The sequence below is a fragment of the Camelina sativa genome, chromosome 13, assembly GCF_030686135.1.
Source record: "Camelina sativa cultivar CO46 ecotype springtype chromosome 13, ASM3068613v1".
NCBI lineage: Eukaryota > Viridiplantae > Streptophyta > Magnoliopsida > Brassicales > Brassicaceae > Camelina > Camelina sativa.
In genome coordinates this window covers 12,495,261-12,522,070 of record NC_141892.1, presented here as the reverse complement: position 1 = coordinate 12,522,070, position 26,810 = coordinate 12,495,261, and the positions used below count along the sequence as shown (strand labels likewise).

General features: G+C 33.3%; 2 protein-coding genes and 3 pseudogenes across 4 annotated transcripts; 1 reads left to right on the top strand and 4 right to left on the bottom strand.

Moving 5' to 3' along the window:
• Positions 1-1,775: 1,775 nt before the first annotated feature.
• On the bottom strand, positions 1,776-4,165 carry LOC104736657 (sugar transport protein 8). The gene is made up of 4 exons (XM_010456677.3): positions 3,695-4,165; positions 3,217-3,536; positions 2,429-3,055; positions 1,776-2,329 (listed from the first exon to the last, which is right to left on the bottom strand). The coding sequence occupies exons 1-4, from the start codon at positions 3,822-3,824 to the stop codon at positions 1,883-1,885; spliced, it is 1,524 nt and encodes a 507-aa protein (XP_010454979.2). The 5' UTR covers positions 3,825-4,165; the 3' UTR covers positions 1,776-1,882.
• Positions 4,166-4,631: 466 nt separating this feature from the next.
• On the bottom strand, positions 4,632-10,687 carry LOC104736656 (chloride channel protein CLC-d). 2 transcript variants are annotated; one of them, XM_010456676.3, is made up of 22 exons: positions 9,714-10,687; positions 9,389-9,610; positions 9,248-9,294; positions 9,055-9,153; positions 8,847-8,921; positions 8,647-8,735; positions 8,306-8,446; positions 8,149-8,219; positions 7,988-8,067; positions 7,718-7,867; positions 7,333-7,392; positions 7,158-7,232; positions 6,695-6,846; positions 6,465-6,600; positions 6,258-6,389; positions 6,068-6,145; positions 5,926-5,981; positions 5,772-5,852; positions 5,524-5,680; positions 5,338-5,439; positions 5,190-5,234; positions 4,632-5,034 (listed from the first exon to the last, which is right to left on the bottom strand). In XM_010456676.3, exons 1-22 carry the CDS (start codon positions 9,967-9,969, stop codon positions 5,020-5,022), a joined length of 2,319 nt encoding a protein of 772 aa, XP_010454978.1. In that variant the 5' UTR covers positions 9,970-10,687; the 3' UTR covers positions 4,632-5,019. The 2 variants fall into 2 exon arrangements, with proteins under 2 accessions (XP_010454978.1, XP_010454977.1); XM_010456675.3 differs by having other exon boundaries at positions 5,185-5,234; positions 9,714-10,550.
• A 2,268-nt stretch (positions 10,688-12,955) lies between these two features.
• LOC104738220 (uncharacterized) lies at positions 12,956-13,874 on the bottom strand (annotated as a pseudogene).
• Positions 13,875-15,171: 1,297 nt separating this feature from the next.
• On the top strand, positions 15,172-16,585 carry LOC104736655 (putative membrane-associated kinase regulator 1 pseudogene; annotated as a pseudogene). Its single transcript, XR_015578287.1, has one exon. The product of XR_015578287.1 is annotated as a putative membrane-associated kinase regulator 1 pseudogene (transcript).
• Positions 16,586-20,592: 4,007 nt separating this feature from the next.
• Positions 20,593-21,815, bottom strand: LOC104736654 (transcription factor MYB72-like; annotated as a pseudogene).
• Positions 21,816-26,810: the final 4,995 nt, after the last annotated feature.

Below are 26,810 nucleotides of genomic sequence, written 5' to 3'. Positions count from 1 at the left end.
TGTGTTGTTGTCGTTGATGTTTTTGTGTACAAAAATCCTCTACACTCGATTATCAAGAAACAGCTCAATGAAGGTTTTTGTTTGTTGTTGTTTGCTATATATATACTCTTAATTTTACCTTTGCTGTTAATGTTTTTGTTTTCATGTTTCTTCACAGAGTGTAATGTGGATATATTGGATCAGAGAGTAGCTGTTTTATCCATAACTCGAGCGAGTGAGCAAGTTTTGTTTGTTGGCCTGACTCGAGCGAGTCGTTGTGCCAGTAATGTGATGCCTTGGGCAAAGTATCTTTGTCTTGTTGTTTGCTCATTCTGGTTTTCATGCCTTATACTAGTTCACTCTTTAGTATAACCGTAAATGTTTTAAAATGTTGATATCACCATGCCTAAAATGTTGTTGAATCTTAGTATATGCTGAAGTAAGAAAGTACCAACAAATTGCTTTTCACCTGCAGATCAAATCGATGTCACAGAAGAAGGTTGAAGTCACTGAGTCATTGACTGTTGTTGCAAGAGATAGCCAGACGCAGGGAAGAGTTGGAACAATTGCTCCTGGAGCATCAGAATAGAGACAATGACGTGTGAATGTGATCACAAGTATAGCTTCATTGGATGGAGTTTCTTTTTTTATTAAACGATTGTGTGAGCTCTCTGTTTTCATCCTTCTACTTGGATCATAACAACATATTCTTTTGTTTTTTTGTTTGTTGAAATCAAAGCTTTGATATTTTGTCTTATAAGAGACAAGAACTACTGAATATGAATTTCCACATGTTAATATAAATTACTTGCAGTATATAATAAATTGATTGTCAATAGAAAAAAAAAATGTAGCTAATTGATGAATGCTATATCTTTCTAAAGGCCAACACAAGAAGAATGCCATTAGAACAAGCAGTTGTATGTTTAAAAATTAATTAAATGCAATATTTTCTATTTGTATAAAATCTTAAATTTTTACACATTTATATCACTTCTATTCTATTTAAAATTTTTAAATTTCAAAAAACAATATTTTCAAAATAATGAACCCAAAATTAGAACCTACCATTGGAGGAGAAAATTTTAACTAAGAAATCATGGGTTCATATATTCAAAACAGTACACAATTATTCATAAAAAAATCAAACAGTGTTTAAGAGACTCCAATTATGATAATACCGATAATCTTGCTCTTACAACCTTAACTCGAATCTGGGTATGCGTGCATGCAATCTCAAAATAATTACGACAAAAACATAAGAAACTCCATGAAAACCGCAAAGGAGCCTCTTATTATGATTAAGATCGAGAGAAAAAGACCAACAGAGTTTGAAAACCACCTGCTGAACAGCCACCCCGGCGAACTGATACCAACGCCGTATACCGACATATATAGAATAGACATTAACAGCAATGTTCTTCGCTTGCAAAGCCAGCTGAACAGAATCCGCTTGCTCATCACTGTTATGTTACGCAAAGGAGAGCCACCACCAATAGGCATACACTTCTTTCGATTTTAGACGTACGGTGACTAGACTGTTGACAGGCTGTACAGTTGATTCCTCAATAAAAAATTATTTCACCTGTAATAGTATAAACATGTCAAAACATCTTGTGACTACCAGTGAATCTAAGTAATTCATTGTCATATATGAAAAGAAGATATTCCACTGTTAATCTTAGTAAGTCTTCTCTTGGTTTAGTTTCGACGTGATATGTTTGTATAATCGTTCCTACACAGATGCAGTTTAGAGCTTCGGTAACATCGCCGAAATCATTTTCACGAAGATTAAATGAAAAAAAAGACTTGAAACTTTAGCTGCAGAAATTAAAACCAAATCAATTACACCGAAAACATATATATAATAAAAAAGAGAAAGAAGGTGATTGTTTCAACAAGCTTAAGCAGTTCTCTTCTCGACGTCATGCTCATCTTCCTCAAGCATAAACCTCTTCCAGTACCAATGTAGCTTCCACACGCTATCTCTCATGTCATCGATCGAGACTCCTTTAGTCTCCGGCACGAAGAACAAAGCGAAAAGTCCCATCACAACGATCCAACCACTGAAGAAGAAGAATATCCCAGACTTCATCCCGCAAAGCATTGATAGGAAGGCCTGAGCGATCACGAAGGTGAAGAACATGTTGCAAGACACAGCCAATGCAAACCCTTCAGTTCGAGTCTCCAAGGGGAAGGTCTCGCTAGGGATTAGCCATCCTAGTGGTCCCCATGACCAAGCGAAACCCATCACGTAAAGACACACAAAGATCACCACTACTAAGGCTTGTGTCCGTCCTAGCGTACCCGTCACGTCTAGGTTCTTGGCTAGGATGATTCCAATGACCAACTGTTTTGAGGAAATTGTTAGTTTGTGAGACAAGAAACGCTAACTTAACCTATGTTCATTTGCTTGGGTAACAAGAAAGACAGAGAAGAAGAATAAGACCTGGCAGATGAGCATATGAACAGAAGACTGAAGCAATAGAAATCTCCGGCCGGTTTTGTCGACTAGGAAAATCCCAACAAACGTGCTGAGTACGTTGATCGTTCCCGTGATAACCGCGGAAAGCAGAGCTGCGTCATTTCCAAACCCTACAGTCTGGAACAAAACCGGGGCGTAGAACATAATTGCATTGATTCCAGTGAACTGTTGGAAAAACTGGAGCAACATCCCGATCACGAAAGGCGGTCGGCTTGCGGGTTTCATCAGTTTCGTGTAAGGGTCTTTGACCTGCCTGGCGATATCGCAAGCATGGACGATTGACTCATACTCTTCATCAACATTTTCAACACCTCTGATCTTCTTGAGCGTATCTTTCCCTTCCTTGGTTTTGTTCCGCTCGATAAGACTAGTCGGCGTTTCGCATATGAGAAGCGATCCGAAGAGGAGGATGAGGGCGGGAACCCCTGCACCACCGAGAGCCAGTCGCCATCCGTAAGGATGAACTGAGGAGGTGAAATAGTTGACAATGTTGGCAATTAGGATCCCTATTGTAACCATTAGTTGGAAAACAATATTAAGACCTCCTCGAAGCCTCGCCGGCGCAATCTCTGATAAGAAAAGAGGTACCGCCTGCAAGAAATTTAGACACATTCTATAATCTTTAGTCATTTGAAGACAACCTGAAAATTCAAGATCTCAAACAAACCAAAATCTTGCATCGTAACATACCATGCCTAAACATAAAGTATAATCTCGAAACGAAAAAAAAAAAAAAAGATCTAAGGTCATACCTGATTACCAAAGCCAACACCAAATCCAAGCAAGATTCTACCAATGATCAACATATACATGTTAACAGCTCCGGCGGCAAGGCCAACACCGATCAAGAAGAAGATGGAAGCGAACTGCATTGTGGGTTTGCGTCCGAGCTTAGAGCACGTAGCGGAAGCGAAGAAACTAGCCACTAGAGCAGCAAGGTATAAAGAAGAGGTGAAGAGCTGCAAGAACTGGTTGTCGTACTTGCAGTAGTTGTTCTCGTGCGCATGCTTCTTCCTCTCGTACACAGCTGGGAAAAACTCCTTCAAGAAATCGTCCATCGCCGTTACTCCACCTGTGATTATAATGAAATTTGGTTTTAAAGTATTTAATACATTTCTTGAACCAAAAGCGACATATCTAAGTACCTAATTTGCTGTTTTTTTCAGTTTCTTGATTTATATGTAAAGCGAGAAAAATAACACAAGATAATGGCAGAGAAAAGAATCGAACCGGAGATCCCAATGTCGTAGCCAAAGATCAAACCGCCTACAGCTGCGATAATGACACAGATGAAGACATAAACAGTCATCTTCGCTTCGAAAGCCTGGGCATTACCACTAGAAGATATAACCACAGCCATTGTATAAAACGTCTATGCTCTCTTAAAAGTTTTGTTTTGTGTTTATATGCTTCTTCTCTGTCTTGTAAAAGAAGAGCGAGAGAGAAGCAGACACAAAATCTTCACTTTAAGATGAGACAATAATGTATTAATACAGATCACGAAGATAGAGAAGACACGAAAGAAGATAGAGATGATATCTTAATATAGAATACCGGTTGTGAAATGAGTAAGGTTGAAAATTTGATTGGTTGGTCTATAGATTCTGGATCAGTAATCTTGGTTGTTTTATGTAAGTTTTTTTTTTTTTTTTTGTTTAATGACGTCTAGATTTTGTTAATACAAAAACATGGATATATCCCAGTTTCCTTCCTCATTGGTTCTCCATCAATATTCAAAAATATGTTTCCTTTTTGTTACATGATATATAAAGTGAAAATCTTTATTTGGTCAAAGTTAATTATAGAATATATTTGCTAGACTCTGATCATGATGAGTCATGTGTGAGTCATGTTATGACTACTGTAAGTTGAATGAAGAAGTTTTACATTTTAGTTTTTTCAGTTTGAGATTCTAAAGATAGGGGAATTTTCGATTATTATGTTTACAACTTTCATCATTACATAAATTTATAAACTTCATTGCAACCAAAAACAAATATGTTTACAACTTTCATCATTACATAAATTTATAAACTTCATTGCAACCAAAAACAAAAGATCTTAAATTTAGTTATCTCAAAAACCAAAAACCAAAAACCAAAATCTCCATATCTATCAAGTTGAATAACATAAAAGTTATTCCCATCTAAAAGTTTCAACTCTGGGATACGAAAGTAAATATGATTCATCTTTTTCCCTCACGGTCGTATAAATTCTGGTTTTCTTTATACCGACACGGTATAAATTAATCAGGTAGTAATATATCAAATATTACAATGACCAAGAAAATATTCAAAGATTACACAATTACAACAATGAAGCTCTCTACATTTAATAATCTTTCTACTCTCTAGTAAACGGCCAATGAGACCTCCCATCTCATATACCCTTCAGACCAGATTTGGGGCTAAGCAGGGGAAAAAGCTCGTTTCGTTTTGTAGTATGGACTGAAGAATTGCCGAGTTATTCAACTCCTTGTATATGTTTGACTGTTTTATTAGCCTAAAAGATCGTCTAGGAGCGGACGTGTAGCATCCATCCGCGTTGTTGTTGTCTCACTGTACCGACCTCTGCAGGCAAAACAATTGGTATAATAATAAGGTTTAGCCAAAGACATTGGAAACTTAGAATGAGCCTTATACGAGGTTTAGAGGATCATAAAACAAAACTTGAGAGACTCCCAAGATTTTTGTGATTAGACACAAGAATAGCAGAGAGACCTTACACTAGTTGACTGTTGGACTTCCACTGCTGATGATTCCCCATTTTCCTGCATATCGGACCAGCATCACCACCGTTGTTATTCCTTATCTACTAATGTAAGAGAACGGATTCCTCAATAAAACTATCTACTAAAAGAAGAGAACGGATACCTCAATTAGCAAATCCTTTCTGGTGATTAATCCTATCACACGAGAAGGACGGGGAACGACGAAGAGATGTCTCAATCCAAGTTGCCGGAAAAGGTTATAAACCTGATCCAAACAGATCAAATTCTCAACCAATGACGATGGTTATTTGGTGTATCAGGTAAAGACATAATCAGATATTCTACTCACCTTTGTCAAAGACATGTCTTCGGGAACAACGTATGGAGAGGGATTCAAAAATGGAGCAAGATCTATGTACATCTCTAAATCATCTGAAGTTAGATGTATATCTTCTATGCATAACCCTTTCGATGAAACAGGTTTAGCAAACTCGCTAAAACTGTGCCTGGAGAGTGCATGTTCAATTTATTTATCAGACAAATATACGACTCCTTCAAAGAATGAAAAAAAGAAAAGAGTGCTGAACATTAAGTTACCTGATATTTCTGGCACTTGGATCACAGGGCAAAGGACTATGTTGGAAATCGACTTTAGATTGAAGTAGAACAAGCAAGTGACTGCATGGTGAACAAAATTCAGAATGATATATTTCTTTTACAATAATTCTTTTTGCAATGTACAATAACGTACCTTCGAAGAACTAACCCAATGACAAGTGTTTCACCACTTCTCGTGTGGTCGATTACCTGGTAGAATGTCAAAATATAAAAATATCAGCACAGAGGACTAAGTAATCACGATTCAAACCTGTGTACCACATAGCAATGCTTACCGGAAATCCATTGTGTTTATTGCTGCCTAAAATTGAAGCAACATCTGCAACCCTGATAACTCGAGGTAAAGAGATTACCTTCAAAGACAGAAAAAAAAAAAAAACACAAGTTATGATATAGCATAATATAAGAAGCATGTGTCACAAGCTCCATCTAGTGGTTCATTGATGAGGGAGAAATGATAACAACCTTCTGACTTTGACATGCTTCCTTTGCTACCATTTGACGCATATGATACTTGGGTCTCGATTCCAGTAACGGAATGCCCTTCAGGCGTGCTTGCACTTCATACAATCCTTCATTGAAAGCATCACCGACGGCCTAAGAACAAAAGAAATTTAAACAAGCGTATTTCCACAAGAATCAAGATAAATAATAATGGTTGGAAACTCGTACCTTTGAGATGAGAAGAACCAGCATTATTAGAGGCAAAAGTTTCAGGTTATTTGTGATTTCAACCATGATAACACATAAAGACACAGTCATCCGCATTGAGCCTCCAAGAAATGAAGCAGCTCCCAGCAAAGCATAACTAAGGTTTAAAGACAATTTGTATCAAAGGCCCAAAGTTCACCCAAAAAATTCATATAAAACAGATCAACAAAGCAATACACAAAGAGACTCACGTTCCCTCCTCAATGTTGAGCTTCTTGTAAAACCTGACCACAAACATGCCTACAAGGCGCCCATAAGTTGAACCTATCATTATTCCAGGAACAAACTGACCAGCGGGAACAGCAGTGCCAAACGTCACCACTGCTAATGTGTAAAACATAGCCTATACACCATTTAAAACAAAACAGAAGGACGACGAATCAGCATGGAACTATGTAAAAAGTCGAAATCAGCATGTTCCTTATCCTACTGCTAGCATGGTCATCATTTAATCAAATTATCAGCATGTTCCTTATCATATAGATAAAGAGATAAAAAAAATTCCTATAGATAAAGAGATTAAAATATGTAAATTGTCAAATCAGCATGTTCCTTATCCTACTGCTAGCATGGTCATCATTTAATCAAAGTATCAAACTAAAACCTGCCAAGAACTATAAACCAAAATTAAAAACAAACAAAGTAATTTCATACCAAAAAAGTTAGTAGACTCTGAGCACTGAACTCTCGCATTGTTTTTGCGCTGAACAAATTCCTTATAGCATCATCCTGTCGTCAAAATGAAAAGCAACTGAAACAGTCAGGAATGAAAATAAAGTAAAGTAGAAATTGAATATAATTATTGTGAAAATACTTTAGAAGAAAAGACCTGAGTATTGAAGAAAATGGTAGCGAGATCATTATATTCATTATCCGTCTTGCAGTAGAACTACAATAATTGACACAAAAAGCAATAAGAATGCGGCAATGTTAAAAGACAGAAATGTTCGCAATTTCAGAAAACTCAGCAGGGGAAATGATTATCATTGCAAGTTTTGGGGCCTCATTTTTTAGGCTTTTCTAGAAACTACCACTAAAGAATTCCACATACGCATAGTGTTCAAATTTTTCTAGGTATAATACTAACAAATTTTGTAAGTTTATGTATGGCTGCACACATTTTCCATCGGAAAAAGGTTAAATTGACTAATTCATCATAAAAGATCGGCATTGTAAAGAATATGCAACAGATATTATCTATAACAGTGTCTTACATTTACGTAATTCCCATACATTCCTGGAGGCCGTGGGCATTCAATACCAGATTCAGCAACTGACTCAGGGCATGGACTGCATTTTCTTAGGAGAGGAAGCCCAAATGAGATTGCTGAAGTTATACAAGAGATAATGCATGCTTCAATTATCTGCAAATTCAATATTTAAGCATTCATTTAAATCCAGCAACGAGACAACCAATCTTTTTCAAGAAGATAAACATAACCAAATAAATAAAGAACTAAATGTAATATTCCATCAAAGAATACCTTCACTCGATTTCCTCTCTTGTGCAAAGAATTCCGACGCCAAGATGTCATATAGAGTGTAAGTTGGTTAAATAATGCACCTGGTGGAAAATGCCATGAGGAATGAAATAGACAACAAAAGGTAAGTGGAACCAAGAGTCCAGGAAAAGAAAATTCCTTACCGAGTAGACCTCCAATTACTCCAATTACAGCCATTGGCAGTAGCTCTTTGAAGTAATAGTCATCTTGACCACTAAATGAGAGAAAGAAAAGTTCCAAGTCAATTTTAGCACTACTAACCTAACCCAATATAGGTGAGCACTGAAGCTAGAACCTTACTCTGATACATCCCATATAATGAAACCACCACCACCAAAGTGTCCACATATTCCACTCTTGCACCATCCCATGGCAGTACGCACCACAACCGCCACAATAGCAGAAGTGAAAAAGACACGCCACATAAGTTGACTTCTCCACCTTCAATACACATGTAAATTAAATTAAATGACAGACCGAATAGTGTCCCAGACTCACACTAGCTAAGATACCTAAACTGCTGTCTCTTGACAGCCAGTTGCTAAGGAAATAATTAAATAGACAAGACAACATAAGTTCTTCAAATAGCTGTTTCTCCGAACAGCCTTATTTCAAGCACTACGATGAGGGAAGGAACGTACCATGAGGTAACCTCTTCTAATGCAAATAACACTCCTCCAACTGGAGCTCTAAAAGCAGCAGCAACTCCCGCTGCACATCCACAAGTGACCTTTCAAGGCATCGGAAAATTAAGGAATAAGCTCTCAAAGAAGATTTGGACCTAATCTAAAACAAAAAGAAATCAGATAGCATTCTTTACAAGAAGCATTTAGTAACTTACAAGATCACGACGATCTCTGTCACTCTTAAAAAGTTGCGGCCATCTAGAATTCAAATGATATTTCGTCGATCCACCCTGAAACAAACAGAAGCAGAAGGAAAGGACACATTTTTAACTTCCAGAGGAATGACGGGAGACCGAGTAATAAGCAAAAAAAACATTCAGATTTCATCTCAATGCCTGAATAACATGGAACTCAGATGCTCACCTGACCAAGCAACGAGGCGATGCAGGCACCAGTATGTACAAGGGGACCTTCTTTCCCTAAAGCTAAGCCACCCCCAACAGAACCAATGCTTCCAAATATCTATGAGAGAGCAAACTATAAAAAAACTGTCTTCAAAACAGAAAACGAAACAAAACTTCCACAGTAGCATAACATTCCAGAAAAGCTAACTCACCTTTCCAATAAGCGTTCTAAATAGCAAGGTGCCAGGAATATCAATTCCTGCGAAATCCAATTGCATAATTATCATAATGAGATTTAAGATTACAGATTACGAAAACGAGAGAGATTAAGAAGGTTAGTTCAGGGTTAGTACCATTGAGATAACCCTTAATCTCAGGAATGCCAGAACCAGCAGCAGCAGGAGCGAATTGAGTAATGATATACGCAGAAGAAAACACTAAAACTAAATTGATGAGAAGATAAACTATAAACCCGGCGAAATAAGACTTCTGAATGATTGCAAAAGTGAGTGCAAATTTCCACCCAGCGAAATTCTCAACTGAGAGATTGATAAACACAGCAGCTAATCCAGTTCCTACGAAATCATCACCAAAAAAAAAAAAAAACAAAATCTAAAGATCTGATTCTGGAACATCGAACAGATAAAAAATCCGTAAGAGAGAAGAACGAAGAAGTACCGATCCCGATGAGTAAAGAGAAGAACCATTTGACAGCAACGTAGTAACCTACATAAAGCTTCCCACGATGAGCTAGTTCTTCTCTGTAAGCGTAATTCTCGATGACTTCGTAATCGAGACTATCGACACCTCCGCCACCGTCACGGCGAGAGTTGAGTAGACCAACGCCGTCGGTGGATGTATCATCGGATTCAGGGACACGAGACCAGATTAAGTTATCGGATTCGATCCCGTTCTGGAGATGATTCGATAACATGATCTCGAATGGTTCCTAGATTTAGGGATTTCGAATCGCAGAAACTGTAATCCACTACTACTACTACGGTACTACCATATTCTGATTAAATTCTGTTTCCTAAGGATCAGTTCTGTTATACTCCTCCGTTTCAAAATATAGGATGTTTTAACTAAAAACACACAGCTTAAGAAGTTTTTATTTTAACAAATTTAACCAATTAGAAACAATACTGCATAATATAAAATACTAAACTAATCTAAAAATTGCATTCAATATATCTAATATTTTGAAACGGAGAGAGAGTATATAATAAGATATGAGTATTTTCACTTTCCTTATCAAATTACTTACAAAGGTGGTGAAATGTTTTTTTTTCTTGTTTTTTATTTATTTATTGAAAGTATTGGTATCAACATTCCCCAGATGTATAGTCAATCCTTTTTTAAAACAAAGAAATTATCTATCATTACATTGTCAAAAAAAAAAAGGAAAGAAATTGGAAAAATATTAAACTAGCTTACCAATAAAATGAATATGATTAGTACAAAAATAATTCAAAAAAGACTGGAGAAAACCTTAAATGGTTATAAAAAAAAAAAGGATTAAAGAAGAAAGAAAGACTGGTAAAATCATAATTTTGTCGGTTTGTTTGTCATATCTTAGCTAATCACTTTAAAAACTGAAAAAAAAAGAAAAAAAAAAAGCTAATCACTTCAAAAAAAAAATAGTTATAATAGGAACGGTACAATCGGTTCTATATTATCAATTCGTATTTGATTAGCCATATATACAGAGAAAATGAACCGACAACATTCATAATTCTAGTTGTTCAAACCGAATTTATATCAAAAAAATTAAGGATGAAATTTTAGAATTTTGAAGTGTCAAAAAAAAACAGAAAACTCCATTAATAAATATATTTTAAATAATAACAATAAAATTTATTTTTAAAAAATTGGAGAAAAATACCTCTCCGAAGGAAAATACGTTATTATCTAATTTCGAATTCTATTGCCAATATTTTTCAACTAATTAAATTTCAGAAATTGAATCCTATTCTACTAAGGTTAACTCACAACACATACTACGGTTTTTTGAATTTTATATAGGTAGTTGTAGACTTAAGCTAATGAAGGAATAGAAGTAGAACAAAAAATGTGTGGTGATAATCATAAATCTACCTGGAAATAACATTAATATAGCACCTTTACTATTCTTTAATAAATAAAAAACGCAACAAAACAAAAAAAAAATAAAAAGGAGTACAATTTCGAATGGACTTTGTCTTTGTGACCTTAGACTTAAAAGAGCTCCTTCGCCTTCATGCTTTTATCGGATCCCCTCAAATTCAGTGTCACGAAACTTTATTGGGAGTGGAATCAAACGCAGCAAGCTCCTTGTACATGCTTGTTGTTGCTTCTTTCCTAGTGGTCTTTCTATCTGCAATATTCAACCACACCTTTTTAGACTAAGATCCCTTTCTGGCTTTCCATAAATGATCCTTAAGGTTTAAATTTACTAATAAGATTAAGACCAAAGCTAATTTCTTAATTCTTAGATGTTGATGTCATCTTTAGATCATACTCTCTCTCTCTCTAAAAGATTGATGTTTAGAAGTTTTTCAAAAACAATGATTACTAAATTTAAATATATTTTTTTCTTTGACTAAAGAGATATTATTTAATTTTCAACCAATAACAATTCTAAATTTTAAATATTTTCAATGATTACGTTTTGAAGTTTACAAAATATCAATCTTTGTGAGACAAAAAAATATTCCAAAATATCAATCTTTATGAGACAGAGGGAGTATATAATTATCGTACACATCAACATAACCTTTTCAAGTTATGTTGATTTGCACTCAAATTTTTTCAAAAGAAGTCTTTTTTATTTTGATTAAAAAAAAATAACATTTAGAAGAAATTATTTTGTATGTCGGAGTCATTAGCTCATGCTCCAGCAAAAATGGCTCTAACTCCAATTTTACCGTTGCATAATAGTTGAGGGTTATTGCCATGGCCGTGTTTAAATATTTTTGGGGGGTCATAGACAGTTTACAAACTTTGTGACCTTTTTATTATATAGAAGAAATCACACCACACAGTAGATTAATTACAAAACAGAAATTAAATGAGAAAACAATAACTTAACTAATAATGAAGAAAAATTTCATCAATTTTCATTCAAAAGCTACAAATATTAATGTTCATTTCATTTGATTCCCTAACCATTGTTCATGTCACTAACTAAAATTAAAGTTGGGCCATAATTATGTATGATAGATTGGGCATGTAGCCATTACATAAAGGTTGACTGACTCTAGGATTTTTTTTTTTTTAATTAGAGGTGGTCTAAAAAATTTTCACCCACCTACTAATCCATTTAGAATGATTGTACAGTAGTTATCAAGTAATCCACTTACTGATATTTTGAATGGAGTTTAAAAAAATGATATCATTTCTACCCACAATTACAGTACAACTTCTAGTTACCGCCAGCATCACAGCTCTAGTTACTGCGGGAATAAAACAAAATGGGTGTTTTTAGAAAATTATGAAACCAACAAACAAGGTACTAATGTGGTATCATTTAGTAAGCTACCAGATTGACATTTGCTATTTTTAGACTGTGAATGCATTATGCATAGTGAGACTAGATATGCCAGTACAACATGACCAAATTCATTCAACTATGAAAAAGCTATTTAGTAGATTTTGTATATGAGATTTGATAATTGAATATGGAAGGATGAAGAGAGACGCAAGTCTTATGAAACTAAAATAGCCTCATTAAAGGAAGCCCAAACTCCCATTTTGGTCGATGGCTTTACTTGTCTAAGTCTTCTATGTGATACTATTGGACCAACACTTAAATACATTATTGATTGATCCAAATTTTTTAACTCGTTAGGGCAACCCAATGGGGAGATATATTTTAGGGTCTTTTAAGATTGTTTATTAATAGATTTTGTGTTTTGAGTAGATTAAGAATTTTGTGATTGTAAATTAAAAGTTTCCCCCCCAATGGTGGATGATGGATTCTTATTTTAAGTCTCTTAATTAAGATTGTTTTTGCACTTCTGTTTGCACTTCTACCTACACTGGTGTTGGTGCTTTGATCTCTGAAGAGCTTTCTTGCAAAGTCAAAGGTACATTGAAGGAAAGGTCATACCCAGACCACAATACACGAACTCCATTGTCGGATCCGACCAAGACGAAAACGAAGACTCGTCCCAATTCTCCCTTCTGAAACCACCACCACCGCCGCCGTAGTTCCATCCCTTTCCGCCTCCATCGTTACCTCCACCTCCAAATCCGAATGGACCGTCGTTACCACCAAAATCACCATCTAACAGAAAACGACTAAAATCTCCCCCGTGTCTCCATCACCACCAAACAAAACTCGCCTCGTCCGTCGCTTTTTACGGATCCGGCGGATGGTCTTGTAAGAGCTAGATATGACCGGTGGAGGAGCGATTGCATCAACGGGAAAGATAATCGCCATTGATTGAACGATTCCAAACAGGAGGAGAGATTTGACAAACGGGAAAGATGATCGACGGCGGAATCGGCGAAAGAAAGGTGATTGGCCAAATCCAACCTTTGGAGGAGAGATTTGCCAAACGCGATACCTTGCCTTTGATTTCATAGCATAAACATATCATTCTCCTTCCTTTTATCAATAGACTTCGATTGAGAGAGAAACTGTGAGAGAGAGATGAAAGAAAGAAAAAAATTTGTTCTGTCGAAACAATTTTTTGTCTTTCTTCTATTTTTTTGTTCGGCTAACGAGCACTTGACACATACCGCCTCTTAGCACATAAACGAGTATCCAATATAAGAAGCTTTCTTGCATTTTTTTTGTTTAATCTGATTGTTTTTTCTTCAACACTAAAACCCCACTTAGAACCCTGCGTTGGGGATAACGTTAGAAGTTAGAACAAACTACACCACTTTCATTGAATGGTTTAAAAATGTTGATAAATTAAAAAAAAAAAAACCTGAATGAAAAAAAAACAGAAATAATTTATCTTAATTTTATTATATATTATCATTAGACAAAGGAGATCAAATGTCTAGTTTTTTTAACTAATGATAGACTGACTTTACAGTGGAGCTTATTAATCGACCAGGTAACTAGCGGCTGGAACAAAATGGCTCCAACACCACCATGACACTATGAGTCTCTGATATATATATATATATATTCAAGTAGTTGTTTTAACAAGTAAGAAAAATGATTCAACCCATCCAAAATAAACGGCGTGATTAAAAAGTAGTAGAGAATATAATAATACACAAATGATAAGAGAATCTATAGTAATCAAAACAAACAAAAAAAAGAACGAAAGATAGGACGAGAGAGCAATCGCCACCCATGGCGTTAGCGTCACGTGATGAAATTAAGATTTCTATACCTTCGGCTGTATTTTCCCAACAATGACGACAACATTTTCATATATTATACAAATGTATATAGTTATTAGTTATCATGTTATATCACCATTTTTTTTTCATGTTTTATCACCATTTCTTACCAAATTGCATTACTGGTCCATGTTAAGCTGATACATAAATTTTGTAAATAGTTTTATTAATGAAACTGGTCCCAATAACACAACATCCAAACTATGGAAACTAAATCGCGAACAAAGTGAAATTTTGACTTAGTTATATTGACTTATTGCTGTTAAAAATAAATATATACATATATTGATATCTTTAGAATTTTCTTAATTTCATATGTCTAAATAATGGCCAATGCGACCAATCCTTTTGCTATATAGCCTATTATATATATCAAGCTGGTAGGAGATAACTGTTTTCATCAAAACAATATGTAAACATTTAACTAATGACTTCTCTCCAAGTAAAAAAGGTAAAAAGGAGAACTAGAGTGTAGTGTTCTTTCTTATTGTATATAAAAGAGAACTAGAGCTGTTCAAGTCAATGAAAATGGAACTTGCAACAAAACTAGGGATACCATAATTTCCGGAATTGTCCGAGATCAGACCACAAGCCACAACTAGCTTTGCTCACTCTTCACTCCTACAAACTGATTATAATATTTATAGTTTAACTAAACGTCACTAAACAACTCTCTAATCCTACGCTCAATAACAACACTATTTTAATTACATTGCATGTGACTACAGCTTCAATCTGGCGATCATCGTGGCCTTTTCTCATGATATCAACTGCACTGCAGAGTAGCCCTCATTAATAAACATACAATAAAATAATATTAAAAACATTACTATAATATTAAATTTAGAAACAACAATGCATCATTCTATTATTTACATAGAAGCCAAAAGACTCGTACAAAACAAAAGAGTAGTAGTAGAGAGAGAGATAAGATCACAATGAGACGCCAACCACCACGTTCACGTCACTCACCACCGCAATCTCACTCGTCTCCGTCGTCATCTTCGTCGGAATTCGAGTTCAACGTCTCGATCTCGCCTCGGAAGGCTTCTTCTTCGCTTTGCCCCGCCGATGAGCTCTTCTACAAAGGCCAGCTTCTCCCTCTTCAGCTCTCTCCTCGTCTCTCTCTCGTCCGTACGCTATGTTCCACTTCTTCTTCGGAGTACACTTCTTCTTCCTCCTCCTCAGCCGCAACCTCCGCCGCACGTGACTCCACTGAATCTAACTCCTCCACTGATTCCACCGCTTCTTTCCCTCTCCTCCACCCTCCTCCGCTTGATTGCTGTGACTCTTCTCGTCCTAGCTCCGTAACTGACGATGAAGACTTCTTCTTTAAACCTCCAAAGAACAAATCTTCCGGTGGTGGCTTCTCTCTCGCTAGATTCTCCTCTGTTTTCAAGAAAGACCCCAAAACCAATCTCCACCACTCATCCTCCTCGGCCGCCGCCGCAGCTCCGTCGTCAGTTAAACGAATGAGCTCCACCGCGAAAGAAGTTATACGCAAATACATGAAAAAGGTCAAACCGTTATACGACAAGTTCTCTCAAAAACAGAGCTCCGCCGTTTTAAAAACAGAGTCATCATCATCAACATCTCTCAAAAATTCCGGCAACAACATACGTGGAACCACCACCTCCACAACCACCATTACCACCGCCACCACCGCCGCTCCAACCGGTGTTTTCTCCAGCGGAGGTTTATCGATCTCTTTCTCAGGAAACCTAATGAAGTCCACGAAACGAGGACGATGCGCGGCGAGTTGCCCATCCTCGATGAGGTCATCTCCGAGCCACTCCGGCGTACTGACACGTGGCGGTTTCCCGGTACATCAAGGAGCTAGCTCTAGCAGCAGCAGCAACAACAGCAGTATGTCTTCTTCAATGGAAGAGTTACAAAGTGCTATACAAGGAGCTATAGCTCATTGCAAGAACTCAATGTTGCAAAAGAACTTGGTTAGTAGTCTCGAGATCTAGCTAGCTAATATCTTTTGGATCCATTTATCATGTTTTTTTTTTAAATTACATGTCTTAATTTTCTAGTGATCGTTTTGAAAGATTTGATCTACTCTTTTGTCTTAGTGTGAGGATCCAAATATTCGATTTAATTAACGATGTTATTGGTTGTTTTATACTCTGTTTGATTAACTTAACTCATAATAATACGTTGTAGTAGGTGAATCATTTTATAGTTTCATCTTTGTTTCATTTTCCTTTTCCAAATTATAGTGTTGTATAAATGTATACAACCAACATTGTTTCTTTTTGTTCCAATCTTGTTATTTTGTTTGATTATGAATTTATGGTTAGTAGATTTATAAGTAAATTTAGGGTATATAGTATATAGACGTTGTGAAAATAATTGAAGGAAACAAGAAAACGACGGTGGGGTTTATAATTTTAGAAAAATAATTGAAGAGTTGGATTATTGAGTACCTTCATCAAGTACTATTCTGCGAAACTGGTTCACTTCTTCGTACCTACCTTATCTTCTCTCTCCATCTATGTTTATTGTCGGTGTTCTATGTTGATGATGATTAATTAATGTACTTCTATATTTTTAACAACTCAACTGAAAAATATCTTGTATCAAACTATTATTTGTGGTTTTTGTGTGGACAAATGGCTCTCTAATTTGTGACATTGAAAGGAAAAAAAAGTCGGGCTAAAATGTGACGAGTTGATATAAATGATGACATTTGTATTCCAAAAAATATATATTTTAGTCAATGTTTCTAAGAATGGTTTTAGATATGATGTAACATACGAAACGCTGAAAGTTATTGAAAGTAATGTTACTAGCTTATTGGGTGCACATAATGTACTTTTACATATATTTTAAGAAAAGAAAAAATAACACTTTGCTCGAATTGATTGATTGGAAATATGACATATATACAAAGAGATCGAAATAGGTACGATATTGTTTGCCATCTATGGTTTACAATTAGAAATTTTAAATTTACAAATAAGGAAAAAAGACATACGAAATTCTTATCTTTATAGTCTATAGTTATAAGAATTTTCACATACGCAAATAAGGAAAAGCTTCGAGAAAATATTTAAATCACCAGGTTTAAACGGTGACTAGGAAAAGACAAAAAATGTGGAATGATCAAATTAAAGTAAATGTAAACTTAGTTAAATAGGTGAAGATTCGGATGTTGAGTATGGCCAGTGTGATGATCATTTACAAAAAAAAAATACTCAAAAGAAATTTCTTTTGTTTGAACCCAAAATCCGTACAAAGTTTTTATATATTAATAAACAAAACAAAAAAACTGTTTGAATCTCTATAAATTAATACTTAATAAATTAATATATGTATTTATCTAAATAGTTTTTGAATTTTGACTCAATATATATACATTAATAAATTAATAAAGTTTTACAGTTCCGTCGTTATTGATTTATAAAAATTTCGCGGCAATAGAAATTTATTGTATATAATAATTATATCGTAAAAACCGCATGTCGTCACTATTTAAAACCAATCTATAGTGCTGTCCTTACCAATACCATAAACTCAAATATCCCAATGTTAGTGTGATTTGCATGACAGTACACATGTTTCTATAGATTTTGTTAGGGGTTATTGAAATGATATTATGATCTGCAGGTAGTACAATAAAAATCGTATACGTGGAGTAGAAGCTCAACAACATTAATCACATATGCATCTGTCTGGTTCTAAGTGGATCGATGCATGTGCTCTTCTTTGCATTGTGAAGCGTTGGGTACGTAATAAAGATTCTAATTTGGTCAAAAGTCAAAGCTTCTATACACTTTGTTTATCTTATATACTGTACAAACTTAAATATTTACTTCTATGATTTTAATCATAGCTAATAATGTCTTCATTTATGGATGGGGGGCTCTTCATATTTTGTTTCTTGACCATCTTGATGGTATAAATACAAGCACAGTGAAATTTAATTATTGTTATGAATGGGGACCTCTTCATCATTTTTTTATTATTATTCAACATCGATCTTGAGTCTTATTTCTTATATATGTATACATTTTAATATTTTATATTAATAATTAGATATATATATATATATATATGTATAATACTAATTTTAAACACAACACCATTTAGTCAATGTTTTCTATATTGGTGCTAATCTTCAAGTTTTTTACATATTGATTTTTTGTTAAACTGCATCATGTTAGCAAAACGAATTAAAATTTCACAAATATTTGTAAATAGTCTCTCTTTCAATTTGTGTTTAGTTCCATATCTTTAGTTATGTACAATCACAATCATGACGTTTCACTTTGTCCATGTATGTAGTTGCCAATAATGGGATAATTCATAATTGTATCGTTGTTTTGGTTGGACCAATGCTCTAGTTAATCTGTTTAAATCAATCATTCATCTCTTAACTTGCAATTCCAAATTTATATGGATCTGTGTTTTGACACAACACGTCAGTATTTAAGCGTTTACACCAACTGATGTGCTGCGTTAACCGAGTTAATTCTATATCAGTTTTTGAAAACCATAGTATAACTTAATACTCTCTCTCTCTCTCTCTCTCTCTCTCTCTCTCTCTCTCTCTCTCTCTCTCTCTCTCTCTCTCTCTCTCTCTCTCTCTTACATATAGAATGATGTTTTGGAGTATATAGTTAGTTAATAGGGTGATTAATGATTAGTCGAACACAAGTAATAAAAAAAAAATACTCAGGGTAGGTTAGAAACTTGGAACAGTACTGTCTTTGCGATGCATGGAAATAGACAGTGACATGTGTTTAGTAAGATCTTTGGTACCATCGCCGTCTCAAATTAAATATTTGCAACCCAAAATTTAAAGAGTATGAGACTGATCGTCACTGTGTCGCTGTATAAGACTACTTTCGGCGACCAATCGCAAGAATTAATGAAATCGATCAGCTAACTTTAATTCATTTCAATTCCTTTTTTTTTTTTTTTTTTTTTGACAATTGTAATCTATTTTGGCAACAACTTTTATATTATCTTGATGAAAACAGTTCAGTTACCGGAAACATATATCTTTAACCACCGTTTCCATTGTTTTGATCGGCTTTTATATTTTTTGCTGTTGCATTCAGTCGTCGTCTACGACACGGTGCTGCGCTACACATGCCCTACACTGACTATATATAAAGTGTAAGTGAATTATTCTTATAAAAATGAACATATATATACATATATTATTTTATGAACTAACATGTTTAAGAAGAAAGGGAAAAATAATATCACCAAATTTTACTCTAACCAACATGGTATTTTCTTTTAGATTGATATGATTATCTAGCAATATTTAACCAAAATTACAAGATTAAAATATATAAAAAAGAAGCATTATAACGGTTGTGTAAATAGAAAAAAAATGAACAAGTTGGAGTTAAAAAAGAAGAAGCAATAGCATTATAACGGTTGTGTAATTAGCAACTTGGAGTTAAACATTACTACTAGATCGAATACTAGTTATAATAAGATTAACTCCTTGTTGCTGTTGAGTGTTGACCCTTGTCCCTCGAGGCCTCGACTGCTGATCCATTGCTAACTCTCTTAGTACATCATAGATGCTGATTTCCAAATCCGGACCTTTAATTTTTTTATTTTGAGACAATAGTTGTTTCATTCGTTCAAATTGAAACCAAGTATAAAGAGGACAAGGATTCAAAGAACATAGAAAGGCAATCTCCAATGCCACAATTAAATCTTAAGGTACATTTTTCCACCAACAAATCGATGGATTACATGATGATCACTTTCAAAAGACGAGGTGACGTTGATGAAGGAGTTGTAAGAGAAGCGATATATAAATTGTATTGGTTACCTAATGACTACTATATATACATATGTGGTAAACCCTCACATCTAATACAATTTAAGCATGCTATTCTCATAGGAGTCAGGGCCATGATTCTCGCCGAAGAGCTACTTGAAGTAGAGCATACGCCAGGATTCGGGAGACTTCGGTTTCATAAATGGCCAAGCTAAGGATCTTCCATGACCACAACCAAACCTTCCACAATTTGGAAGCAAACACAGGAAACAAAGGTTTGTTCATTATTTTCTGTATTAGTTCTGTGGTTTTTTTTTTTTCTTCGGTTCTGTCTCATGTCTATAAAACATGTATAGATTTTAGCTAGGATAAAACAGATTGATATTTTGATCCATGTAACATAGTAATATACACTCAACAATCAAAGGTAAAGACAACACATCATTGGTCATGCATTTATAGACATACTTCTCCGACGAAATTAAAATCATCAAAGTAAGTTTGGTTGTCCATGAAGTTAAACCACTCGTCGTACTCATTGTTAGGACAAAATATAGGTGAGGTAGATTCAGCCATCTGTCTCCACAAATCGGAATCTCTGTTTGCGTCTTCAAATCCGCATGGTATATCCTGTTGAGGATATTGATCAAATGTTTGTGATTTGGTTACCTCCTGAGTCACTCCGCCCGTGGTTGAGATGTGAGTTTGGTCGTTATTACGAAGAAGAGACTCTAGAGGAGATAACATATCGTTGTTCTGAAGAAACTTAGAAGTTATATCATCAAAGTCATCATGGTCGAGAAAGAATTGGATCTCGTCGAGTTCATTAACCTCTGGTTTTGTGTGCATAGACTGATCTTGGGGATGTGACCAACTAGCTGAGTCATGGTTGTCTTTTAACTCTGAATGCACTTCTTCGTGAGCTCCTTCACAGTTCTTTTCATGATGATCTTCTGCTTTTGTGCTTTGGTCATGAGTGCTAGAGATTGATGAAGAAGAAGAAGATGGAGTACTACTGAGTCGTTTCTTGAGATGAGTGTTCCAAATGTTCTTGATCTCGTTGTCGGTTCTCCCGGGTAAGAAGGAAGCTATCTTTGACCACCTGATCATATATATATATATATATATATATATCAATTAGTCTCTCTCTACATACTATTGTCTAATATAAGTATATTATAAGGAAATTAGATGAGTAGGGATATATGAGTACAAACTTGTTTCCAAGGGTTTGGTGATAGTGAATGATAGCATCTTCCTCCTCTTTGCTTAAGTTGCCTCGCTTCACGTCCGGTCTCAAATAGTTTATCCATCTCAGTCGGCAACTCTTCCCACATATCTCATCAATCCTATATACATATATATATATCAGTCATTTAATTAGTTACTGAAAACTATAAAGTAGTAATACTATTACTGAAACTTGCATGAATAAAATACTAACCAGCAAGCTTGGGAAGAGATCTCCAATTCTGATGGCCATGTTTTTGGATAAAGGTGATGAGAATGAGATCTTCTTGAGGGCTCCATGGCCCTCTCTTCACTTTGTTCTTGTCGCAGCATGGTGCTCTTCCTTTCCCCATTCTCAATAACAACAGTTATTTCTCTCAAGCTATCTTCACTTTGTGATCTTTCTGTTACACTGTAAATGCAATTGTCATGTTTTTTATTATCATCCGGAGCTCCTATATATATTATATAACCTGGTTCTTTACGTCAGATGTTCTATAATTATTAATTAGAGATTAGAGTTTTCACTCCATTCAATAAAAAACAAAAAAACTTATTTAGTTGAGCCTTGACCTTGAGGCACTTCACTCGCAGAGAGAGCCCAAAACTCCAAAAGCATGGAACGTACGGAAGTGAACGGTAATTTAACTGTTGATTATTGTGATTAACCTCAATTTTGATTTTTTTTTTATATGTCGGTGTACAGATTACAATGTCCTCGAATAATTATAGTGATTTTTTTTTGCTTGATTCATTGATGAGTCACGGAAAAATTTGTATATTAGCTTCATAGCTTGAGCATCATGACGGAAATAGTTAAAAATTGTTTTAACCTTTCTGAATTATTCAGTTTAAAATTATTTTTATTCAAGAAGATTTTCGACTTTTAATTTTTATGCATTCATCAATGACGGCAATACTTTAGATTATGATATGAACCAGCATTGTAAACTTCAGAGGATGTTTGTGTCTGTGTAAAAGGCCACGAGGGCCATGCCACAAACAAACGTAGCACCAATTGAAGTAATAAATAGAATAAATATTTATTCCTAATTGATAGTATTAGTTTGTTTATTGTTTATTAATCATGACACTTTTAAAAACACTTAATTATTACAAAAAAAAACCACTTTGCAGAGAGTTGAAGTCAGACACGCATAGAATTGTACAAGTAACACGACGTCGCGAGGAAGAAGTGCTAAACACACAGGTTTCTCACAAGCTCTTAATTTGCTATTTTTTATTAAGTCATACATGTTGACCCCTCCAAAGAACAAACTTGTTTATCTTGTACACGATTGTATGTGATTGGCGCCAATCATTACAAGTTTCAAGTTTATGTTTTTTATTTATCTTTGAACCATATGTAAACGTCACGTTGTTAAATTTTACCTTATGTCGAAGTTCTTGTATATTTTTTAATTTTTTAATTTTTTAATTACTAAAAGGTTCCGGGCATAGACTCAGGGCCGGCATTGATGCGGTGCAGGTGCTTTTGCACCAGGTTTCATTTGAAAAAAAAAAAATTAAAGCTTTGAGCCCTTAAGGTTTAATATTTTTTGATAAAAATGATTCTAAATTTATAAAATATACAATTAACACCTTAAAAAAATCAATTTTTTTTTTGCACCAGGTTCAACAACAACTTGAACCACGTCTGCCTAGACCGTATATCCCCAGAACCATAACATTTTATATGGTATCTTCCCAAACGCAGAGTATTTTATTTCATATGTATGTGTATTGTATAATATATATACAGGACCCTTCATATGTATTTTATAAATATTTCTGTACTTGTATATTCGTACTTACAAGCGAAGTACCTATGCTGATTTTGTTTGGAAGTTGGGAATGGGAGGCATGGAGTATTCGTACTTCCACACATTTTATTAGTAACTTTATTTGCTAAGAAGATTACCTCACTATAACACATTATTTAACCTCACTATATAAAAAAAAGAGTTAAAAGTCTTGAGAGTCTTGCTTGTCTAACCAAAATAGAGGATGGTATTCCTATTTTAGTACATCATGCATGCATTAGACCGATATAAAATTGCATACTTACGTGTTTAAAATAAATTAGATTTTATACGGAATACGGATGATCGATAGGTTTTTGGCGCAATCTCACATCGAAGCCTATTGGCGTGGGTTTGAAGTCTTAGCCATGCCATATGTCATGCCATATTTTAAGTTATAGAATATTCTGAAAAACCTCATAGCAAGAAGATGTCTATATCTCCCTAAAACTGAATTGTTACTGAATTTTTCTTCTGTATTGCAGCATAAAATCATTGAGAGTGTTCTAAAACGTGGTAAGAAGCTGGGCAGCCTAGTGGATTACAAATCTATCTACCCCATGAATAATAATACTTTGATGAGGCCTAAGTTAAGGCCAATCATATCAAATCAAAAAAATTTGGGACATTTTAAATCTTACACGAATCGGTTATTCTACTATATTCATTGAGATCGAAAAGCATAAATATGAAACTAACTTTATAAAATATAAAGTATTACATTTTCACGCCATTGGTATCAAGAAAAATGTTTAATTTTTAAATAAAGGTAAAAATATAATTTTAATATTATACTAATAAAATCTCTCATATAATATTAATTTCCAAAAAAAAAATTCTCTCAAATTAATTATGGACAAAAATTACTAATTAATTTTAAAAAATTGTAAACCAATCAAAAATTTTTAAAAAGTAAGATTTATTTGTAAGTATCCAAATTATTATTTTAATAACTATATTTAGAAGATTTTGTTAAAATTTTAAATTATGATTCTCCTATCATTTTTCTTTTATTGCATTTACAAATTGTTTTAAATTATCAGATAACTAGAATTTGTACCCGCGCAAGCTCGGAATTTTAGTTGAAAACTTTTTCTATTAATATAAATTTTTGAGCTCTCATATAATCATTCAAAGTTGTGAGGGTAAATATATATATATATATATATATATATATATATATATATATATATATATATGTCATGTGGTAATATTAGAAAAAATAAATGACACTATGACTACTTTAAGAGTTGATTTCTTATTCATATTTCACTAAAACATTTTTAAAAGCTTTGATGTTGATCGATTGTTGATCTAATTGTATATATTATTTATTATAGATGTTGATACTAACATAACAATATTTCGTATAAATTTGAATATACCCAATCTCATGAATATTGTTTAGTGTAACGGTAAAATATAATTTTGTCGTCATTATTGATGATGCACTCCTTTTGACATCTACTTTTTCCATATTCTATTAGCTCACATATAACACATATTAGACTGTAAAATAATTTTCAAGATATATTATAACTATTTTCTCTTTAATTACTATCTTTCAATACTTAAATTTGGATTAGAAGCATTTGATTCAATTTATGAAATATCAAGTTTGTTTTCCTTTTGGATCATGTTATAAAATAATATTTCACTTTTAATTTTTATTTTCCTGTTTAAATTTTATAAAAAAATTACAGATTTTTTTTATTCTACCATAATTTTAAATTTTACTTCCATTCTAAAACTCAATAATACATAATTAAATTAAAAAATATATATATTCTACCATAAATTGAAATTTTACTTCTATTCTAAAACTCAATAATAAGCAATTACATCTATTTTTTATTCTACCATAAATGTAAAATTTACTTCCATTCTAAAACTCAATAATACATTTGAAATTTTAAATTATGATCTCTTTAATAGAAAATTTTAATGATATTATTACCCCTAATAAAAAATTATAGTATTGTTTTTTTATTTTAACATTTTATTTATTTTACATAATTATTTTTATTTAAACTTTCTATTAATTATAATTAACATAAATATGCACTAAATGAATATTTGAAATTTATTTTAAAGTACAAAATTGAATCCATGAGATTTAAAAATAGTGCTCGGTCTAGAGATTTTGGATGAAATAATGCTGAGCCTACAGATTTTTGATGAAATTTAGTTAATCAGTTTGTCATTTGAATGAATTTTTAAAGGTTTAGGTAGTGAATAGTTACCACATACCCAATGATTTTGTAAGTTACCATTCAGATTCTTTCCTCGTAAAGTGGACTTAAAAAATTATATATATTAAAAAACTGAAAAAACAAAAGTGGACAGATAAATAGAGGGACCGCATTTAGAAGCAAAAGTGGACAGACAAAGTGGTTTGCTTTTGACTGACCAATCAAAACTTTTTTTTTCTTTTGATTTTTTTGTATTTTACCAAACTGCTTCCACCATTTACTCTCATATTTTGCTACAAAATTTCACTACAAACAATACACAAAAAATCTTCTCAACATTTTTATTCTTTGTTCAGCTTGATCATTATAAAAAAAGGTTATGTCATTAATCAAGGTAAATAATATCTATTCAAATCATGTAAGTTTATCTTATATATTCACTTATTGATTCATTTTTTATTTTTTTGCTTCATTATAGTGATGTTTTCTAGGAGAAGAAATACAAACAATGGATCTCAACCTTCTACAAGAACACGGGTAAATTTCTATACAAAATATTGTTTGATATTTTTTTTTAGAAAACTTAAAGCTTGTTAGCTTATTTCATGATACATATATGCTTTAAATTATGTAAGTAGAAAAATTTACCAATTAGTAGCCCATTGTGAATATTTATATATCAATAGTTTATAAGTTTAAAATTTTAAAATATTGTCAAATAATTGATTAATGGTTCAATTTTTAAAAAATAAATATAACTAACACAGGCCAATAAATTTTCACTTTTTATTAAAAATATGATATATCTAGCTTCAATATTGAAATAAAAAATTATGTATTTTTAAATTTTTAAAATTAGTTAATTATTGTCAATTTTCATATTTAATTAGTTTACAATTTCATAAATTAAATATTGACACCATAATATTAAATAATTGATGCATATGTCTAATAGTATTTTAAGTTAATATAGCTAAAATGAAAAACTAGAGTTTAAACTTTTCAAAATATGACATATCTAATATTAAAAATAACCAAATAGACTTAATGATATATATATATAGATATATATGGAATTAATGATAGAAAATACTTTAATAAATATAACTAACACAGATTAATAGATTTTTACTTTTATTAAAAATATGACATATCTAGCTTCAATATTAAAATAAAAAATTATGTATTTTTGAATTTTTAAATGAGTTAATTATTGTGAATTAATTTTCATATTTAATGAGTTTACAATTTCATAAATTAAAATATTGATACCATAATATTAAATAACTGATGCATATGTCTAATAATTTTTTAAGTTAATATATCTAAGATGAAAAACTAGAGTTAAAACTTTTTAAAATATGACATATCTAATATTAAAAATCAACAAATAGAATTAATGATATATATATGCATAAAGCTGAACGTCGGTGGTCTCCTGATGAAGAGA